General features: G+C 40.8%; 1 protein-coding gene across 1 annotated transcript in view; it reads right to left on the bottom strand.

Moving 5' to 3' along the window:
- Nucleotides 1-3339: 3339 nt before the first annotated feature.
- Nucleotides 3340-14806, bottom strand: part of LHFPL1 (LHFPL tetraspan subfamily member 1) — a 47717-nt gene continuing 36250 nt past the window's right edge. Inside the window, exon 3 of the mRNA XM_060087929.1 lies at nucleotides 3340-3521. Within this exon, the coding sequence (XP_059943912.1) occupies nucleotides 3340-3521 (182 nt within the window). The remainder of the gene's footprint in view (nucleotides 3522-14806) is intronic.

The following is a 14806-nucleotide window of genomic DNA, read 5'->3' as shown; positions in this document are numbered from 1 at the left end:
TCCATTCTCTGCCCTTCTACTTCATGCTCTGTGACAAAGGAGGCTGACCTCAAGGGACTGTAGCAACAGCCTTTTTTGCCAGCTGGCATCTGGCTGGGTCTGGCTAATGGTGGGCATTGGGAGGAGACCAGAGAGCGGGAAGAGAGGAAGATAAAGATTTTGTGCCCCTGTCTGCCTCCTAGCTGTGTTACATTTGGGCAGAGTTCACACTGTGCTACCTAAAGACACAGCTCCTATCAGGCAGCCCTTCTTGCATGGCTACAGTTCTTGCTGGATTCCAATAACACAGTTACTTCCCTTTGTCCCTTCAGTCTTTGGGGTGATAACAGCTCCCTGCCATGCATCGCCTCTGTATGCCTCACCATCACTGTAGATTCCCTGAATTTTACCCACACCACCATAAATAGCCCCTTCATTAAGCTCAGTTAGGTAAACTCCTTGAGTATACCATCTCTTTCCTGCCAATACCCTGACTTAAACGCTTATATCACTTTCAAAAATCCTATCCCGCAGAATTCCAGAAGGTTCCCTAGCCTGAGTAGAAAGATCACCTGATCCAACTGCCTTTTCGAAAGAGACTGATCTGCATTTCCTCAAACACTTGACATATTCTCCATACATCGAGCTCTCCTAAATTACGGTTGCATTATTGTGCCTACACAATAAAAATGAAGTTTGAGCCAGTTCCATTTTTGTTTTACCTGTTCTTAGTCATCTGTCTTGGGGAGGGAGGATGCTGCAAACCTAATTACATTGCTTTCCTCCCAGTGAGATATGTTCAACTTGCTTTACCTTAAACACTTAATCCAGTTCCATGGGGAAGATAATACTTGACATGAATCTGATCATCAGTTCCTTACTATCTGTTATTCCTATGGTATTCCCCATCTCGGTGATAGCCCACGTCTCAGAGCGATCATACCAAAATTTTTACTTGTCCTCACCTACCATATCCATTAGACATCAAGTGCCATGGGATCTACTTCCTAGATATCTTTTTGAAATTTTAATATGCTCTATTTAACCCAATATACCCAAAATATTACCATTTCAACATTTACTCAGTATAAAATTATTAATAAGATATTTTAATTCTGGTATGTAACAAAATATTCTAAATATCTTCTTTCAAATTCATCCATTTGCTCCAGCTCCACAGTCACCATCTTAGTTCAGGACTTGATTTTCTTATACCTAGATTTTTGAAATATCTATAGTCTCTCCCTTTTTTCATCCATTCTCCTCACATTAGTCAAACTGATCTTTGAAAAATACAAATATGTTCACATCACTTCCCTTTCAATGGCCCTCCTTTAGGGTAAAATCCAAACTCCTTACCCTAGTGTAGAAGATCCCATTGGTATTTCCCTTTTCAGCTTCAGCTTCTGCCTCCTCCCTTTTCACACCTCTGTTCATCATTCTTGTGATGGGGCCATGTTTTCTCATGTCTCCATGCCCTGCTTTCCACGTTCCCTTGTATGGTACACACTTAGCCTTTGCTGACTAACTCCCCCTATTCATCTCTCAGACTCATCTTAGGCATCATCTTTTCCAGAAATCTTTCCCATGAACCCCTTCACCCCAAGTTGGTTTTAATAGCCCCTCTATGTGATCCTTTAGCCCCCAGCCCTTCACTTGGTAGCATGTAACACACTGTTTGGCAATTATTTATCTACATGTCTGTCAATATCCTGTCACTTTTAGGGTGAGAAACAGTATCCTTTTTTTGCCCAGTACTTAGCATAGAATGTGGCATACAGTAGGATATTCAAAAAGTGTGTCCTGAATGAGTGATTAAATGAATGAATGAGCTCATGAATGGAGAGTATGCTTGAATTCACTTACCTGCATAAGGCCTATATATGGACCCTGACCCTTCTTGGGATGGCATATAACTAATGAGAACATTTTTTGCCATTTCTCTCCTTCTAGGTAGGGCTGTACCGGGCTGTACCGAAACCACTCTGGGGTGATTAAGAATAGAAAGAGATGAGCTGGCCTTTTGTGTCACAGGCCCTCCCTAGTCCCTAAAGCTATAGTTATGGAGCAATAGAGCTAGCCTGAATTAATTAGGGAGTAGTGGGGGAGACAAATTCTGTCCCTGAGAGACACCAAGTTCTTCTACACCATCCATCAGCCTTGAGCACAGATGGGATGGAGGCCAAACCTAAAAATACATCAGCCTTAGGTGACATCAGGACTCTGTTCTTTTATGTCTAATTCACCCCAGATGGAAGGGAAAGCACTTGATGAATAGTCTTTGAAACAAGTGGAGAAATGTGTATCATGCTAGGAATGACTATAGGGGCAAAAGGCCACTGTGGATTTCCTTGTCAGTAAAAATGAACTCTAATAGGAATTTCAATAAGGAACCAGCAGAAACATCCTTGTCATCATCATTATGAATTTGTGTTTATTGAGCACACAACAAATGCTAGTCTCTGCTCAGAACATTTGATGAACACCATTGCTGTATCTATAAGGGACTAGGGAATACTTGCCACTATTTTGATGCCAGTCGCCCAGCCAGAACACAAAATGAACTTTTATGAATATTCTAAAGCATAATGAGGAAGGGGTCTTAGACTATATGCAAGCATCCTTGATTAGTGTTTTCCCCATTGGGAGTCACCCTCCCCATAAGCTTGCTCACAACCGGCAAGGAAGAAAAACAGGAAAAAAGAGGATGAGTCAAGGTATAGTCCTGAGAAAATCACAAAAATTTGGGCAGTAGCACTCCATAGATGTTTGGAGATGGTAATAAGTATCAGGGGATGACCAAAGGAATGGAGTGGTAGGAACCATCCCTGTCTATCTCATGGCCCCTTCACGCACAAGTGTTTTTACCCAAACTTTAAGCTTTGGGGTAAGTGATAGGAGCTGTAGAACTCTGAAGAGCTGTTTGACTGTGCAGTTACCTTTCAACTGAGGATCTTTCTTATTATTTTGTATGAAGGAGCACTTTGGGAGTTGGGGGCTAGTGGGCACTCACCAGCTAGGTAAACGTTAGAGAGAATTATTGTTCTTTTTTTTGGCCACACCGTAGGATCTTAGTTCCCCAACCAGGCATCGAATCTGCGCCCCCTGCCTTGGAAGCACGAAGTCGTAACCACTGGACCGCCAGGGAAGTCTGAGAATTATTGTTCTTGATGAATTTTGTAAATAGCCACTGACCCACTGGTTTAAGGGAAACTGAAAATGAATGACTGGGGAGTTAAAAAGCATGCAAACACTGGGTTACACTACTGGCAAGTGGGTAGAAACTGGCCTAGTCTTAGCACCTCTTTTCAAGGCTCCCTTTCCTCCTCTTTCCCACCCTCTCCAATCTTCTGCTAAAGCTCAAGGTTTGAGGCAGTGGTCAAGCTCCATGGCATAAGAATTGGTGTTCCTTATGATGCTCTCCACCAACATGACAGGCTTTGGGTGTCTTCCAGCAAAGCAAGAGAGCCAGGTGCAGATCAACATAGCTGCAGCTGCTCCACCTCCAGCACAGTAATATGCCCAGCCAAGCCGACAGGTACCTGTGGAAACAGGGACAGAGACATGAGGGTTAGAGTGTCTTCTCATACATTCTCTTTGAGATGTTAGGGTTAAAGTGAGAGTAGGAAACAGTGAATGCGAGTGGGCTTACTCTTTCCTCCCTTGCTGATGGCTGGTATTAGCTTTAGCAAGAGGTTATAGGGCTTCCCTGGTGGCGCAGTGGTTGAGAGTCCGCCTGCCGATGCAGGGGACACGGGTTCGTGCCCCGGTCCGGGAAGATCCTACATGCCGCAGAGCGGCTGGGCCCGTGAGCCATGGCCGTTGAGCCTGTGCGTCCGGAGCCTGTGCTCCACAATGGGAGAGGCCACAACAGTGAGAGGCCCGCGTACCGCAAAAAAAAAAAAAAAAAGAGGTTATAAAATTTTATTCTGTTACAGTAGGAACCTGGGGGTGGTGTTGGTGGTGGCGGTGGTGGTGGTGCTAATGACAGTGATGACAAGAACAACTTGATCAAGTGTCAGGTACTAGGCTAAGCTCTTCAGACAGATATTTCATTGATCATCATAGTAACTATATGAGTTAGCTACTCTTATTATCCCTGTTTTATACAAGATGAGGCAAGCAAGGCACAGGTTAAATTAATTGTGAAAAATCACACAGAAAGTGGTAGGGTCGGGATATAAACCCTGGCTCATCTTGACTCTGAAGCTACACAGTTTTAACCACACTGATATATTACAGTTCATGGACTGTTTTCAAAGAACTATATCCTGTATCATCAGGAAATTTGCAGGCAAAATCAAATCTGTTGCTCCATACCATGTGTCTCTATCCTAACCTAATTTTTCAACATCCGCGGAGGAAATATGCATTGGAATCAAGGCCAAGCTTCTAAGGGGTAGTTTCAATTTGAAGGATAATGGGAAAGGTCACCTGCTCAAAAATATCCACCGTACAACTTATCATTCATTCTACCAGAGGTAGATTCTTTCCTTTGAAGTGTTTGAGTTTTTTCAGAGATCGGTCAGAAAAGGTCAATGCCCAAAGAAAGAGAGCTATTATATTACAAGGGATCAGAGTAATAAATAACTGTTAAAATCAAGTGCTTAAGCAAATAGGACTCCAGAAATTGGAGTAGATGTCCAGTGATACAAAATTGCAGAGGAATTCTGAGAAAATAAGGTGGGCAGTGACTTTCACCTACCTCACAGTCTTGCAGAAAGTGAGTCCTGACTATAGTCAGTCAGGTGGGGATGTCAAGACTGATCTTCATGACAATTTACTTTTTTTAATTGAAGTATAGTGGATTTACAAGATTATATTAGTTTCAGGTGTACAGCATAGTGACAGTATTTTTACAGATTATACTCCATTAAAAGTTATTATAAGATAATGGCTATAATCCCCTGTGCTGTAGAATATATCCTTGTTGCTTCTCTATTTTATACACAATAGTGTGTATCTCTTAATCCCATACCCCTGACTTGTCTCTCCCCCCTTTCCTCTCCCCACTGGTAACGGAGTTGGTATTCCACATCTGTGAGTCTGTTTTGCATGTATGTTCACTTGTATTATTTTTTTTAGATTCCACATATAAGTGATACCCATACAGTATTTGTCTTTCTCTGTCTGACAAACCACTAAGCATAATATTCTCTAGGTCCATCCATGTATCTGCAAATGGCAGAATTTCATTCTTTTTTATGATGGAGTAATATTCCACTGTGTGTGTGTGTATATATATATATATATATATATATATATATATATAATATATATATATATATTATATATATATATATACACCACATCTTCTTTATCCATTTATCTGTTGATGGACATTTGGGTTTCTTCCATATGTTGTCTATTTTAAATAGTGCTGCTATGAACATTGGGGTGCACGTATCTTTTTGAACTAGTGTTTTTGTTTTTCCCTGATATATACCCAGGAGTGGAATTGCTGGGTCATATAGAAGTTTTTTGAGGACTCTCCAAACTGTTTTCCATAGTGTCTACAGCAATTTATATTCCCACCAACAGAGTACAAGTGTTCCTTTTCCTCTATATCCTCACAAACATTTGTTAATTGTAGACTTTTTGATGATAGCTATTCTGACAGGTGTGAGGTGATGTCTCATTGTTTGTTTGACTTTAATTTCTCTGATAATTAGCAATATTGAGTATCTTTTCATGTGCCTGTTGGCCATCTGTATGTCTTCTTTGGGAAAACGTCTATTCAGATCTGTACAATTTTGACTGGGTTGTTTCTTTTTATGATATTACGTTATATGAGCTATTTGTATATCTTGGATATTAACCACATGTAGGCCATATCATTTACAAATATTTTCCTCCATTTCATAGGTTGTCTTTTTATTTTGTTGATAGTTTCCTTTGTTGGGCAAAAGCTTTTAAATTTAATTAGGTCCCATTTGCTTAATTTTGCTTTTATTTCTTTCACCTTGGGAGACAGATACAAAAAAGACATCGCTACAATTTATGTCAAAGAGTGTTCTGCCTATGTTCTCTCCTATGAATTTTATGGTTTCAGGTCTTACATTTAGCTCTTTAACCCATTTTGAGTTTACTTTTGTATATGGTATGAGGAAATCTTATTGTTTTACATGTAGTGGTCCAGTTTTCCCAGCACCAGTTTTTTTTTTTTTTTAACAGTTTACATCTCTTTATTCTCAAAACAAGATCAGAAGACATTTGTTATAAGTTACTGAGTAGATTAGTTTTTTTAAACATCTTTATTGGAGTATAATTGCTTTACAATGGTGTGTTAGTTTCTGCTTTATAACAAAGTGAATCAGTTATACATATACATATATCCCCATATCTCTTCCCTCTTGCATCTCCCTCCCTCCCACCCTCCCTATCCCACCCTTCTAAGTGGTCACAAAGCACCGAGCTGATCTCCCTGTGCTATGTGGCTGCTTCCCACTAGCTACCTATTTTACATTTGGTAGTGTATATATGTCCATGCCACTCTCTCACTTTGTCCCAGCTTACCCTTCCCCCTCCCTGTATCCTCAAGTCCATTCTCTGGTAGGTCTGCGTCTTTATTCCCATCTTGCCCCTAGGTTCTTCATGACCCTTTTTTCCCCCTTAGATTCCATATATATGTGTTAGCATACGGTATTTGTTTTTCTCTTTCTGACTTACTTCACTCTGTATGACAGACTCTAGGTCCATCCACCTCACTACAAATGACTCAATTTCGTTTCTTTTTATGGCTGAGTAATATTCCATTGTATACATGTGCCACATCTTCTTTATCCACTCATCTGTTGATGGACACTTAGGTTGCTTCCATGTCCTGGCTATTGTAAATAGAGCCCAGCACCACTTATTAAAGAAACTGTTGTATATTCTTGCCTCCTTTGTCATGAATTAATTGACCATAAGTGTGTGGGTTTATTTCTGGGCACTCTATTCTCTTCCATTGATCTATGTGTCTGTTTTTGTGCCAGTACCATGCTGTTTTGATTATTGTAGCTTTATAGTATAGTCTGAAATCTGGGAGGGTTATACCTCCAGGTTTGTTCTTTTTTCTCAAGATTGCTTTGGCAATTTGGAGTCTTTTGTAGTTCCATATGAATTTTAGTATTATGTGTTCTAGCTCGGTGAAAAATATCATGGGTATTTTAATAGGAATTGCATTAAATCTGTAGATTTCTTTCTTTCTGTGGTATGGCCATTTTAGCAATATTAATTCTTCTAATTCAAGAGCATGAAATAGGTTTCCATTTCTTTGTTTCATCTTCAATTTCCTTCATCAATGTTTTATAGCTTTCAGAGTATAGGTCTTTAACCTCTTTGGTTAAGTCTATTCCTAAGTATTTTACTCTTTTTGATGCAATTTTAAAACTGATTTTCTTTACATTCTTTTTATGATAGTTCATTAACAATGTATAGAAAAGCAACATATTTCTATATATTAATCTCATATCCTGCAACTTTATAGAATTCACTTATTAGTTCTAATCGTTTTCTGGTGGAGACTTTAGGGTTATCTCTACGTTGTATCATGTCATCTGTAAGTAGTGACAGTTTTACTTCTTCATTCCAATTTGGATGCTTTTAATTTCTTTTTCTTGTCTGATTGCTGTGGCTAGGACTTCCAATACTATGTTAAATAGAACTGACAAGAGTGGGCATCCTTGGCTTGTTCCTGAATTTAAAGGGAAGGATTTCAGCTTTTCACTGTTGAGTATGACGTTAATTGTGGGATTGCTATAAATGATCTTTATTATACTGAGATACGTTCACTCTATGCCCACTTTGATGAGAATTTTTATCATGAATGGTTATTGAATTTTGTCAAACGTTTTTTCTGCATCTTTTGAGAAGATCATGTGATATATCCTTTCTTTTATTAATTCATGTATCACATTGATTGATTTGTGAATATTGAAGCGTTCTTGCATCCCTAGAATAAATCCCACTTGATCATGGTGTATGATACTTTTTATATATTGTTGAATTTGGTTTGCTGATATTTTGTTGAGGATTTTTGCATCTATGTTCATAAAGATATTGGCCTGTAATTTTCTTTTTTTTTTTAGTATCTTTGTTTGCTTTTGGTATCAGGGTAATGGTGGCCTCATAGAATGAATCAGGGAGTGTTCCCTCCTCTTCAATTTTTTGAATAGTTTGAGAAGGATAGGTATCATCTTTTCTTTATATGTTTGATACAATAGAATTCCCATGTGAAGCCATCAAGTCCTGGACTTCTGTTTGCAGGGAGTTTTTAAATTACAAATTCAATTTGACTACTAGTGATCAGTCTGTTCAAATTATCTGTTTTTTCTTGATTCAATCTTGGCAGGTTGTATGTTTCTAGAAATTTTCTTTCTTCTAGGCTGTCTAATTTGTTGGCATATAACTATTCATAATATTCTTATTACTTTTTGTATCTCTGTGGTATCAGTTTTTATTTCTCCTCTTTCATTTCTTATTTTGTTTACCTGGGCCTTCTCTCTTTTATTCTTGGTAAACAAATTTTATCAGTTTTGTTTATCTTTTCAAAAAACAGATCTTGGTTTCATTGATCTTTTCTATTTTTTAATCTTTATTTATTTCCTCTCTGATCTTTATTATTTCCTTCCTCTGCTGACTTTGGGCTTTGTTTGTTTGTTTGTTCTTTTTCTAATTCCTTTAGGTGGTAGGTTGGGTTGTTTAATTGAGATTTCTCTTTTTTCTTGAGGAAGGCCTTTGTTGCTATAAACTTCCCTCTTAGAACTGCTTTTGCTGCATCTCATAGACTTTGGAGTGTTGTGTTTCCATTTTCATTTGTCTCAAGGTATTTTCTGATTTACTCTTTGATTTCTTCGTTGACCTTTTTTTTTTTTTTTTTTTTTTTTGCTGAGCTGTGTGGCATGTGGGATCTTAGTTCCCTGACCACAGATCGAACCTGTGCCCCCTCCATTGGGAGTTCAGAGTCTTAACTACTGGACCACCAGGGAAGTCCCAACCCATTGTTTTTTAGTAGCATGTTGCTTCATCTCCATGTGTTTGGGCTGGAGATGGAGGGGCTAGAGCTGGAGCCAGTGTGAGGTGGGACTTCCCCTCTGCTCAGTGGCTGTCACCACCCTATCAAGGGTGAGATCTGATCCCATGTTGCTGGAGCAGAAGCCCTGAAGTTTGAGCCCAAGCTGGCTCTGTTGCCTTTATGTGTGTGTTTTCCCCTCTCCCCAAACTAGGACCCTCGCCCCAGAGATGGGGAGTGCTGAAGCAAAGGGGCCCTGTGCAGGCTCTCTGCTCAAGTCAGCCACAGACAGAGATCCAAGCTGTCTCCGATGTGCTGCCTGTACAGGCGCCTGCAACTGTTTCCTCTCTCTCCTCAGACACAGCCTCAGGTGCAAGTCCCCTTTGTCTCTCATAGCTGCCACCCATACCCTGTTGTGGAGCCACACCACAAGACAGGCAGGGCCCATGTGAACTGTCAGCATATACTGGGGGGTGAGCTATAGTGGAATGGCCACCATCAGAGGTCTAGGCTGCTTCTGATGCACTGCTTGAGTAAGCGCCAATGGTAGCCACTCCTGTTCCAGCCACTGCTGTTCCACCGAGGTTCTGCCCTGAGACCTGATCACCTCTGTATCCCATGGTCAAGTCTTCTCCTCAGTTGTGGCTGCCCCAGATCCAGTGCTGCACTATGATGTGGAGTGGGTGGGGCTGGAGTGTTTGCTTAGCTTGGGCTGGGAAGCAGAGGGGCAGTTGTGGGAAACTCGGCAGCCACCAGAGCAGACCTCTCTCTGCCCTGCTTAGGGGGCAAGCAAGTGTGCATACACAAGCACATGCTCCTCAAAAGCAGAGTCCACGCTTCCCACTAGCCCTCCTGTTAGTCCCTTTGGTTTTCCAACCAGCCAAGGTGGCTTGTCTCCTATGCATAGGATCCTGGGACTGGGGCACACAATCTGTGGCTCTCACTGGTCAATCTTCAAGTTGGGTCTCCATCTTTGCATTCTCCCTTTTCCTCTGAGTCCCTTCCCAGGGATGTAAGTCCTGATCCGATCACTTTTCTTCCCTTCCTACCCAATTACATGTGTATCTTTCGTACAGACTTTGTTGTGCAGGAGTCCTTCTGCCAGTTTCCAGATGATTTTCAGTGAGAATTTTTCCACATATGGATGCATTTTTGATGTTTGTATGGGGGGAGGTGAGCCTCATGTCCTCTCACTCCACCATCTTGATTGATTTCCCCTCATGACAACTTACTTTTCAATAACCAATTATTTCTCTTCACAGGGTTCCCAGGGAACCTTAATTTTCCTTCTTTTAATTGTCTGGTTGCCATGTTATATAAAGAGTCTAAGATGCCCCCAAGTCAGGCTGCTTTGATTTTTCATTAGGGCCAGGCTAATTTATCCCAAATTTCCTACTTCAGAAATAATATTTCTACCACCAAGTCACCACTCATGCTGTCTCTCCTGCCATAAACAGCTTCTTTCCTCTTTTTCACCAATTCATATCTTCCTCAAAATACTCTTCAGGACTCAGCACCTCCAGGAAGTCTTCCCTGACTAACCCCAGTGGGCTCCAGTCACCTCAACCAAGTAGCCCTCCAGGAATTCATCTATATACCCCTTATGTAGGCGTACTTGTTAGGCAAAATGTTGGAAGGAAGATTTTTATATCATGTATTTTTCACCTACTCTTTACCCCCTTCCAGATTGTTGACTCAACAGAGTGAATGCATTTGTTTCTTTCTTGATAATGCTCCCATGCTCTGTCAACACTGGGTGCTCAGTATGATTTAGCCTAACAATACTTCAAAGATGGATACACTTGCATTTTTAACCCTTAGCACCCAAACTTATGACTTAAATTTTGAATTAAAATTACAAAATCAGCTATTCTATTTGTTTCTGGAATGTGCTATAAGGCCTATGCGCATTCTGTTCCCTTTGCCTAAAATGCTTAGTGCATGTACACATGTACACATACACTTCCCACCACTCTCTTTGCCTAGTGAAAGTTCAACCATTCTTCAGAGCTCAACTCAATCATTAATTCCTTAGTGAAGCCTTGCCTGACATCCCTAAGTCAAATTCCATCAAAAGTCTTCATTAGTACAGTGTACCTTTCCTTCTGTACCTGAATGAATTAATGAATTCCTTATACTCTCCCATGGCAAGTGTCAAATCTTAGTTCTTCAGAGGAGATGGTACTTTACCAATAGACTTAGGCAGTCATATGATTTCCTGAAGTCCCATAGCCCCACCCAAACTCATGGTGAAAGCAACAACAGTAGCTATTGAAACAATGCAATCTTCAGAGAGAGGGGGTAAATCTGAAAGAGAAGCCTTCTTAAAGAAAGGAATCCAACTATCTAAAAAGTAACCTCAACGTGAATAATAATATTGGAACTCTGGGAAGAGTGAACTGAAAAATAAGATGTTGAAGCAAGCAGCCAATAGATCTGGATCTCCCCCCCTCCAACCTTGTCATACCTCCTTTTAGACACTGACTCACTCACTCAGTAAAAGTAGGAGGTTTTATATAATGCTTTGTGTATCACAGAGTGAAAATTCTAGAGATGGGCAAACCTTCAACTTTTACCATCCTTGGAAGGAAGGCTACAAGCTGTATTGCACCCACTTCACAGACAAGAATGTGAGGCTCAGTCAAAAGCCCTAGGAACCCTCTCAGAAGCAAAGGTTAGAGGCAGGGATCCAGACCAAGTATCTTTACTTTCAATCTGGTTCTCTGCCCTCTACTGTTTTCCTCAAACTCCCAAAAGCCATTTTCCTCTTACAGGACACTTAACCTGTAAGCTCTAAAGAGGGAGCTCCTAAATCAATTTGCAATAGACTCACCTGAGCTTCCCTCCTAGCCTCCTCCAACAAAATTCTACTGTGCTCACATAGCAGAGTAGACAGGAGCTAGCTCTTGGGGTGGGCCCACTGTTGGGAAGCTTCCTCCTCTCTGGCATGCTCCCAGTCTAGTCTAGAGAGGCATCAGTAGTCTCAATCTGTTTCCTCAGTTGCCTGTCAGTTCATCCCCCCACTGGAGTAGCAGGGCTTTTTCTATTAGGTACATGCACCCTGGGACCAGAGAAAGAGTTGTTTCTGTAAATGAAAGGAATAAATGCTTAGCATGCCATTGCTCCAAAGCCCTAAGCAGGAAGAAAGCTGACACAGTGGGCAGCTCCAGAGTGAAGAGCTAGCTAGAAAGGCCTTAATAAACCTTATTGAAGTCAAGTCAGAACCAGGTATCACTGGGCTAGGAACCAACACCAAAGTGTCCCCTTTGCCACCCCAAGTGCAGAGTTTCCTCTCACAGAGATGTCTATTAGGCCACTGAACAGCATCTAAGCCCAAGGCTGCTGTCAAACAGGAAACCAAAGAGAAACAGAGGAAATACATCTTCTATCCAGTCCTCTCCTTACAACCCTACCTGTTATCTGCTTAAGGGAACAGAGACGTTACATGACTAGCATTGCAAAAGGGGAAAAAAAGCAAACCTTTTAAGAACTACATTTCCAAGTTGAGAGCTGCTGTCATTACTCACCTACTCCACAGAAAGCTTGGACACTGGTCTGATGGCCTACAGAGGAACTCAGGTTTTCTATGGAAGGATGCAAATGTAGGCAGTAGTGGCAATGAACTACCACACTTTACCTCCAATCACCTTTTAGTGAAGTCCCATGGACAATCACCAATCCCTAAATTCTATTCTTTGAAGTATAGTTGATCCTTCTATTCATCAGACAAATATGTATCAGGTACCTACTATGTGCCATACATTTTGAATACAACATCTCATTTGATTCTCACAACAGCCATGATTATTTCCATTCAGAGCTGAGGAAACCAAATCTCAGAAAGGTAAATTACTTTACCAACTTACAAATGTCAGAGTTGAGATTTGAATGCCAAGATTAAGTCCATGGTCATCCGTTTCAACCATGCCGGGAGAGTGGAGTCAAGGATACAAATTACTATGGTCCAAGTTTTATGAGACAGTATGATGCCTTCAACTAATCACTTCACCTTTCTTGGTCTCAATTTCCTTTTCTTAAAGTGAAGGGAATTTTACTGGAGAGATTTCTAAAAGCACCTTTTAATTCAAATTTTCCATTGTACTATGAATGTGATAAATGCTTTAAGAGACATATGAGTAAAATAGTCCAGTAACATCCAAGGAAAGAATTATTTGTAGCTGGGAGGATTCAGGCTCAGATAGGGCTTTATAGAGGAGACAGCATTTCAACCAGACTTTAATAGTGGGACGTGGGCATTCTGTGCAGGGGGAGAGGTTGGTGTGAGCAAAGTTATATAAGCAAGAAAGCAGATCACATGTTTCAGAAAAGAAGCTGTAGATGGCAAATAATAAGCTGAATCTAGACCAGGAAGGACCATGAAATCTGTTATCTTTCCCACAAGGAGTGGAGAACAATGGAAAGTTTCTGATCAGAGAATGATATGATACAGCAAGGCTTCTCAACCTTGGCACTATTGATATTTTAGGCCAAAAAAATCTTTGTTGTAATGGGGTGGGGTGGGGAGTGTTGTTTTGTGCATTGTAACACCCTGACCTCCACCTACTAGATGTCTGCAAATTACCCCTCCACCACTGAACTGTGGAAACCAAAAATATTGACAGACATTACCAAACAGATGTCCCTGGGGGTGGAGGTGCCGGGTCAGGGTAGGGGGTGGATTGCTTTTCATTAAGAACCACTGAGTTGGAGGTACAGTTTGGGAAGATTAACCTAAAAGCTCTGTGTAAAAGGGATTGGAGGTAGTTTTATGCTACAGGCAGGGACCAGTTAACCAGAGGCCAGGGATGCTGTTGACACATCCAACAATATACAAAGCAGCCTCCCACAACAAAAAATGATCTGGCCAAAAATGTTAATATTTTCAAGGTTTATCAACCATCATTTAGGCAAACACCACATGTTTATACTTTGAATTACCTCCAAAACGAATCTTAGTGACTGAAAGATTACCAGAGCAGAATGGATCTTTCTCCCTTAAGAACAGCTGTGCATGTTTCCTTACTGACCTGGGAAGCTGGATGAAAGTGGGGCCTGGTCAGCCTTGAGCATTCTAGTGTTCTAGCCCAGGGAAGCTGGAGAAGGTCAAGGAGAGAGATCTCATAAGATATTGGGAAGGAACTACAAATTCCCTGGGAGTCAAGAGATATATGACATTTCTTTCTTTGAAGAGATCTCTTAACCCTACTGGATCTCAGCTCTCTTGCCCTTAAAATGAGAGAAAATAATTAAGTACCTGTGTAAAGATAGAGCAATAGGACCAGATGAGGTTTTGATATCCTCTTCAGAAATAGCCAGGCTCACTGCTGCCTTGCCTTTTAGATAGAATGCACTGAATGCAATCCCATGCTAGAATTGTTCAAGAACCTGTGTCCCCAGAAAATACTTCAGTGAGCTGACATCACACCTGGGGATTGTGTCTACATACATGCATAGGTATCTGTGAAGAGAAAGATTGGGTGGCAGGATAGGGAGAGAGTAAAGGTCCTAACTGCAGATTAGCTTTACGCAAAGCTTTTGGATAAGCCCTGAAATAAGTCTGTTCCTTTTTGTGCTCTTCTGTATCATTTCTAACACCCTATCTGTGAGTCATTCTATTCCAGTGTTGAATTTGCTGTGACAAGATCCCTCATAAAAGTTATTAAATCATCACTCAGCAGTGGGCCTGACATTTAAATCAAGACACGTTGCTTTTATTCCAAGTTGCAAATCAAATTGGCTTGGAGTTTGACTCTATTTCCTTTGATTTAGCATTAAGTTATGTTATTATAGCTCTGCTGTTTAGAGAACAAATTATCACTGTCTGCTACTTAA

This window comes from Mesoplodon densirostris, chromosome X (assembly GCF_025265405.1).
Source record: "Mesoplodon densirostris isolate mMesDen1 chromosome X, mMesDen1 primary haplotype, whole genome shotgun sequence".
NCBI classification, from domain to species: domain Eukaryota; kingdom Metazoa; phylum Chordata; class Mammalia; order Artiodactyla; family Ziphiidae; genus Mesoplodon; species Mesoplodon densirostris.
Note: the sequence above shows the minus strand (reverse complement) of the source record. Positions and strands in the feature narration are given on the sequence as shown.